The sequence below is a fragment of the Charadrius vociferus genome, unplaced genomic scaffold, assembly GCF_000708025.1.
Source record: "Charadrius vociferus isolate BGI_N301 unplaced genomic scaffold, ASM70802v2 scaffold1089, whole genome shotgun sequence".
NCBI lineage: Eukaryota > Metazoa > Chordata > Aves > Charadriiformes > Charadriidae > Charadrius > Charadrius vociferus.
Window position 1 is genome coordinate 60,634 of NW_009649968.1, and position 6,996 is coordinate 67,629.

Genomic DNA, 6,996 nt, shown 5'->3' on the forward strand with positions numbered 1-6,996 from the left:
AAACTCCGGCGCCCCCACCCTCAAGGCCGTAGCCTCAGTGGTGGGGGCCCTGCTCCTCTGCCCCTGCCTCATCTACGGGGCCTACGTCTTCCTGCCTTTTGACGCCCCGCTGCTGCCCACCATCAGCGCCCGCCTGGTCTACACGCTCCGCTGCGCAGCCTTTGCCACGTTCCCCATCGTTCTGGGTGAGCCATGGGGTTGGGTGTACGAAGCCCTTCGCCCCACCAGTGGGCTGCACCAGCCCTGGGACAGTGGGGACTGTGGGGGGTGGCGAGCAGAGCCAGGGCTGAGCTCTTTGCGGCTCCGTTGCTCTCTCCAGGAGCAGCAGAGGGAGTTTTCCTCCCCTCTTCCCACCCCATTGCATCTCTCTCTGGTCCTCCCCCAGCCCTCGGGCCCCAATGCAGTTTCACCGAGCGCCTGCTCAGCCCCTCTCTCTGCCCCCTCAGGGATGATCGTCAGCGGAATCTCCCGCCTCTGCTTCTCTGCACTGGAGCCCTTCGGGGAGCTGCAGCGGGAGGTGGAGATCCACCGCACCTATGTCTCCCAGTCCGTCCATCTCTTCATCCTCTACTTCTTCAACATGGCTGTGCTGGCCACCTACCTCCCACAGGAGGTCCTCAAGCTCATCCCCCTGCTCACGGGGCTTTTTGCCATCTCCCGGTAAGTGGCTACCTGGGCTGCGGGCAGTGCCCAGGGTGCAAACGGGCTCTGTCAGTGCTGGCAAACACCACACCTTGGCACAAACTCCTGCTCTGACAGTGCCTCACCCGGCCAACGAAAGCCAGGAAAGCTGAGCTGGCACAGGAGAAGGGTTGCTCCATCCCTCATCCTGCAGCGGCCGTGCCTGGCAAACCCTCGCTGGGGTCAGAACCCCTGAGCGAAACTGGGTGCCCGCCCCAAGGCATCGCCCTCGCTGAGCCCGCACCTCTCTGCCCTCTCCAGGTTGATTTACTGGCTGTCGTACGCCATCGGACGCTCCTTCCGCGCCTTCGGCTTCAGCATGACCTTCCTGCCCCTCCTGGCCATGCTACTCTGGAACCTGTACAGCATGTTCGTCCTGGAGCCCGAAAACCTCCTGGCTGTGGCAGCACCAAAGCCCGACGACCGCTCCAAGGACGGCAGAGCCAAACTCCGGTACTGGGGGTGAGGGAGATGGGGTGCCTGGACCCCGCAGTGCCGAGGGCTTGAGCGCTCCTCGCTGCCCTGCCTTGTGAGCCCTGGAGGTGGAGGGGTGCAGGCAGATTTAACTGGGACCCTGCTCCCTGCCCAGACCCGGCGAGGTTTTGCTGGGCAGCCGGGGCTGATAGAGCTGAGCTGTAAAACCCTCTGCACTGGGAGTTTCCTGCAGGAAGGCGAATAGGGCCTGGAGCAAGACCCAGTGAGCCCTGTTCCTTGGGGATGGGTTGGGGTGGGAGTTGCCAACCTCGCGCTGGAGCTGGCTTTGCCCAATAAAGCCCTTCACCAAGTGGTTCTGTGGCTGGGGGTGGGGGGGTGGCTTAAATACCCCTAGGAATTGCTGCTGCCAGGACTTGGAGCTTCGCCCCCGGGATGCCATCATCCAGCCCCAAAATGGTGTTTCCAAGAGAGGGAAAAAAGACAATTCACCAAAGTGCCCATCTCGCAGCACTGCAAGAGCAGCCCAGCCCTGCATCCTTACTCCTGGGTCCCTGCATCCTGCTCCTGGGTCCCTGCATCCTTACTCCTGGGTCCCTGCATGGCCCTGTGGCCAGTCCCGCCCAGCCTGTCCCTCCTCTTCCTCCCGGTGGAGGTTCACAAACCAGTTGGCCGGGTAGGAGGGAGGGAGCCCTGCCCCAAGGAGGGATGCGGGGAGAAGCCGGGATGGGTGAGATGGCACCAGGCTTGCCGCTGCCTGTGGCTGGGGACGGCCGATCCCCCCCCAGGACGGGCACCCAGCCTGCACCCCTCAGGACACTGGGTCCCACCTCGGAGTCCTTTGCAGACACGTAGGGACCCCTGGGGGTCCAGCCCCGTGCAAGCCTGTCTCAGTTCTCTCATTCTCCGCATAACCCAAACCAGTTAAAACTCTACCAAATAAAGTCTCCTCTCCATCCCTCCATCTGCCAAGCGTTTGGCTTGTCCCGCCTCCCATCCCCGAATGCTGTATCACGGCAGCAGTTCACCCACTGCAGCCCAGCCCAGTCGAAGAATGGGAACAGTCTGAATCTCTCCAATGCAATTCACGGCCAGGACATGGCCCACGGCCTGGGCTCATGCTGACGCCATGGCCCATAGGCAAAACCACCCCGGAGCACCGCCCGCTGCTGCTGTGGGGCAGGAGTCAACCCAGGGGCAGGGACCGTCCCTCCTCTCAGGGGCGTTTTCATACCTTGGCTCCTGCCGAGCTCCAGCGCTCTGCTCTCCTCGCGCTTGCCCGTGGTGTAGCATTTCCACAGGAAACTGCTCGTAGAAATCCACTTTATTTGGTCAAAGGCAAGTCAGTGACGGAGAACGTGAAAAACCAGCACAGCCCCGAGTGATGCGAACGTCGAGCAGCCACAGCCCACGCTCGGCCCGTGGCTTCAAGCACCTGGATAGCACCTCTGAGCCAGCCCCGCGGAGCCAACGCTGCGGTTAAGCGAGAGCAAGGCTGGATCGGCCCTTTGTGGGCTGACAGGACAGACCTGAGCTCAAGCAGCTGCTGCAAAGCAGCACCGAGTTTCCCTCTCGTAACGGCAGCCCTCCCCAAGGCCGGCACAGCAGAAAGCGCTTGTTGGGGACTGAGGAGTCCGTGAGCCCCAGCTGGGTAGAGGGGGGCTGTTCTGGGATGGCCCCAGCACACAGTGAGAAGCAGCAAGGCACCCTGCACGCTGGCAGGAGCGGTCCCGGTCCCCAGCCCTGTCCTCCAGCCCTGCTCCTGGGTTGGAGCCACCCAAGCAACCCCGGAGCGCTCTGGAAGCGGCACAGGACAGGGCACAGCCGGTCCCAGTTGTTGCTCCGCTGTGCAGACAATGACAACAGTGGTTTTATCCCTTGGGAGAAGGAAGATCTTCCCGTGGCTCAAGGCAACCCTGACCAACTGCCCCCAGTCAATTCCCTTGGCCGGATGGATCCGGGAAAAAACAAGAGGAAGAAGTGTGATGACATGCAGGAACTGGGCAATCCTGGGCAGAAGGAGGGAGCAGGACAGAGGGATACGCGAGGTGGGCAACTGCTGCAAACGTTGCCCCGGTCCCCTCCGAGCCTGGACTGCAGGGACAGAAGGGAGGACCGAGAGGAGATCTCAGGCATCGCAGCCCCTGCAGCAGTCGCGGTCGTTTCCTGGCGACAAGAAGGATCCTGGAGGTCTCTCCAGGGACTGTCCCCCTCAGTTGATGGGTTCGTACTCAGAGTAGCGTTTCCTCTGGGCAAAGAGGACGACGCAGCCGCCCACCAGCAGCATCGCCATGGGGGTGCCCAGTGCCACGGCCATGATGGAGATGACGAGGGGGGAGAAGGTGTCCTTGGGGGGCTGCCCGAAGCCCAACAGCGCTGACCTGCAGGAGGGGACGAGACAAATCAGCCAGGGAGACGGGGATCAGCTGTGGCCCGTGGGTGGAATATCTGGGGCTTTCTACCCCTATAGGGTCAGATCTTGGCAAGACCCCACATAGGGCAGGAGAGGGTCTCCCAAACTGGGAGAGGGGTGAGGGAACGCGTCAATAAACTGCAAAACTCCTTCCTACAGGATCAAACCCAGACTTTCGAAAAGAGATAGTTCTCAAACAGAGAAACCCTCTAACCACTTCCCCAAACTGCACGTTATTAGTGGCTGGGAGAGCAGCGTTTCACGCGCAACGGACCCCACTCACCAGCTGAGGTAGCGCTTCTCCTGGTAAACCTTCCCATCCTCTCCCCCGAAAGAGATATTGATGGCGCTGACGGTGTAGGTGTTGCCTACGCCCTCCCCAAAGTAGGCACGGACGATGCCGGATGTGGGCAAGGTCCAGTTGGCTGCTTGCAGGCCATGGGACCGGCACTGGATGCCGTCCTCGCGCCTGGGGGTCTGCGAGCCGTAGGCTGTCGCCTTCCACTGCAGGAAGCTGAACGTGGAGCTGCCATTTCGGGACTCGGCTACCAGGGAGAGCGTCTGGTGGAAGGAGAGCAACGGGCGGTGAAGCGAGGGCAGGAGAGGGTCATAGCCATAGCGGGGAGCCACAGGTTGCCCAGGCTGCTTGCCCCGGATACCCCCTCCCCAGATCCTGCAGCAGGGGACGTCCCCGAGCCCAGCGCTCCCCCCTGCACTCACCTCAAAGATGGTGGGAGTGTACTCGTCGTCGATGGAGCGTGCCGAGCGCAGCTTCTGCGCCACCCCCGTCTCCTCCACCGTGGCCACCTCCAGCGCAAATCGAGAGCCGTTGCCCCGCGGAGCCACCCCAGCCAGGACAAACTCCACTTTTGAGCTGTTTGCTGTGTGCAGGAGGCTGGGCAGGAGCCGGTCACGGCCACTGCCCCCATAGGCTGTCACCTGCCGGGGACACGGATCCAAGGGACAGCACAATCACCAGCTGGGACACCAAGGAGCAACGTTCCCTCTCCAGAAGGTGCTTTGGACATGAAATTCCCCGTGTTCTCCCTATAGATCCCCATGTAGGTACTGATATACCCGCTCTGTGCCCCCGTGGACTTACCCGAAAGGCCACGCTGCCGTTGGAGAAGCTGCCACTGGGGTCGTTGACCGGGACGCCTGTGAACTCGGCCGTCAGGGCCGTGTGGTTCAGGGTGTGATTGATGCTGTCCCAGGAAAAGTCAGACAGGTCGTAGGTGGGGTAGAAGAGCTCTTCCAGCGTTTCGGCCTCGCTGTACTCAAACACCTAGGGGGAGAAGGACGGGGAGGGAGGCCGGGAGCCTCTAGCAGGTGCTGCAGTCACCACCGCTTTGTGCTGTGCTCCACCGGGCCGCCACTGCCACCAGGGAGCAGTGGAGACTAAAAAGGAGCTGCCTTGGCCAAACATCTCAAGGCACCATCACAGCACCAGCCAGAGACAAGCAGGGTAGGACACACGAGGGGCCATTTCGCTGTGGCTGGGAAAAGCTGCCACCTGACCTGCTCTGCCCCAAGCAACCCCCCGTGTCCCCTGGTCCTGGTTTGAGTGACACAGGACTAATTTCTCTTCTAATACTTGGGAGAACCGCACTTTTAGAAGACTTGAGTGTCTGAATTTCTGAAAATACTGACTTTATAACCAGCTATGGGATGCGGGTTTCAAGGTCTCAGTGTTTTCGAGCTCACCGGGGGTGGGGATGAGGAGGAGCGAGACCCGGGCACTTGACCCAAACTGCCCAACAGGGTTAGTGCATACAATTGAGCAGCAAATTCCATAGAAATTAGAAAGTTTGCTGAGGAGTTTTTCTCTCCTCTGGTGGCTGCCATCCTGAGAACCCCTCACCCCGGTGCCGGAGCCCTGAGCCCTTCCCTTCCTCCTGAAGCCGCAGCGCTCACAGCGTCCCACATTTACTGTCCCTGCTGAGAGCGCACAGCTTCTACGGATAGAATGGGCCGAGGATAATCCTCCTATATATTGGTATCGGGATCAGTATTGGTTCTTTAGTATTATTAATGTTAATTATTCAGCCTTCTATTAAATCTGTTTATAGTTCAGCCCTCGGGCTTCCTTGTTTTTTCCCCAATTCCCCTTCCCGGGTGGGGAGGCCTCATCGGGTGATAGAATAATTGTCTGAACGACAATAAATTGTTGTGGGTTCCTTAAACCATAACACCCCTCCACCATGGGGCAGCTCTCCTGGAGCGGAGCCACCTTCCTCCACAGTACCTTTGTGAAGACAACGGCAGTGGAGTAGACAACACTGCTGGGAGGGTCGATCCAGATGGCGCCCGCAGGAGCTGGGGAAAGCAGCTGCGTCCAGTTGATGCGCAGGGCGCTGCTCTGGCTCGCCGTAGCCACCAGCAGCACCGCGGGGGCCCCGATGCTGCTCCAGATGTAGTGCAGGGTGTCAGCGGGCCCCACTGCGCGCACATGAAGCAGGTTGACAGAGGAGTTGTTCCAGCCAGGGTTGTACTGCATCGACACCTGCGGAGGAAGGAGAGGTCTCAGGGCGACTTGGTCCTACACAGTGCAGGACAATTCTAAATCACACAAAATCACAGACCAGCGGGGGGTCGGCAGGACCCTCTGGAGCTCCTCTCCTCCACCCCCCGCCGGAGAGGGGTCACCCAGAGCAGTCGCACAGGACGGCGTCCAGGCGGGGTTTGAATCTCTCCGGAGAAGGAGACTCCACCGCCTCTCTGGGCAGCCTGTGCCAGTGCTCCGCCACCCTCACGGGAAAGATGTTCCTCCCCGTGTTCAGACGGACCCTCCCGCGTCCCAGTTTGTGCCCGTCGCCCCTCGTCCTGTCGCTGGGCACCGCTGGAAAGAGCCCGGCCCCGTCCTCTCGCCACCCACCCTTTCGCTACCGCTCGGCGTTGATGAGATCGACGCTCATCAATAATACGAGAGGGGACATGTGCTGACACGGGCACGTGCCCACCTCTCCCCGAGCACCTCCGGTGGCGCTGGTGGAACTCAATGCCGCGAGACGTGGTCACAGAATCACCGAATGGTCAGGGTTGGAAGGCACCTCTGGAGACCGTCATCTAGTCCAACCCCCAAGAGTCCAAGAGGATTAAAATTGAGGGGAAACTTCAACAACGAGAACTCGCTGTCCCATGCAGAAGGTCTGTGAGGGTCCGATTCTGTCACCCTACAGCCCATTGCACCGCGCCGGCAGCGCCAAGGTGCTTTTACGTAGGTGCTAATTACAGCTGCGCCCATCTCCAGGCTCTCTCAGAGCTCCGGGCGATGTTGTAACAGGGGCTTAACGACAATGAGCGTCAGGCCCCCCAAAATTGGCGAAGAATGCAAACCAGCCTGCTCGTAGGCACACCAGTTTGGGACTGGTGGGGTTCCAGCCGCCCGAGGCGACGGTTGCAGCGCGCTTGCCCGAGCGAAGGGGGTGTTCACCTGCGACCTGTCAAACCAACCTTCCCCCCCCGCCAAG

The 6,996-nt window shown here is 60.7% G+C and overlaps 2 protein-coding genes across 2 annotated transcripts in view; one reads left to right on the forward strand and one right to left on the reverse strand.

Annotated features, from left to right (window-relative positions):
• The window catches only part of TMEM79 (transmembrane protein 79), a 1,637-nt gene extending 490 nt beyond the window's left edge, over positions 1-1,147 (forward strand). Inside the window, exons 2-4 of the mRNA XM_009891589.1 lie at positions 26-185; positions 447-660; positions 943-1,147. Coding sequence (XP_009889891.1) covers positions 26-185; positions 447-660; positions 943-1,147 — 579 coding nt within the window. The remainder of the gene's footprint in view (positions 1-25; positions 186-446; positions 661-942) is intronic.
• Positions 1,148-3,325: 2,178 nt separating this feature from the next.
• Positions 3,326-6,023, reverse strand: LOC104292234 (chromosome unknown open reading frame, human C1orf85). The gene is made up of 5 exons (XM_009891571.1): positions 5,772-6,023; positions 4,629-4,811; positions 4,247-4,465; positions 3,810-4,087; positions 3,326-3,494 (listed from the first exon to the last, which is right to left on the reverse strand). The coding sequence occupies exons 1-5, from the start codon at positions 6,021-6,023 to the stop codon at positions 3,326-3,328; spliced, it is 1,101 nt and encodes a 366-aa protein (XP_009889873.1).
• Positions 6,024-6,996: the final 973 nt, after the last annotated feature.

What these genes read in the sequence shown, in the direction of transcription:
- LOC104292234 (XM_009891571.1), bottom strand. Translation starts at nt 6,023, where the DNA reads ATGCAGTACAACCCTGGCTGGAACAACTCCTCTGTCAACCTGCTTCAT. An exon ending in CTGCCGTTGTCTTCACAAAG is followed by an intron (nt 4,812 to 5,771) that starts GTACTGTGGAGG and finishes TTCTCCCCCTAG; the next exon opens with GTGTTTGAGTACAGCGAGGC. An exon ending in GAGAAGCGCTACCTCAGCTG is followed by an intron (nt 3,495 to 3,809) that starts GTGAGTGGGGTC and finishes CCCCTCCTGCAG; the next exon opens with GTCAGCGCTGTTGGGCTTCG.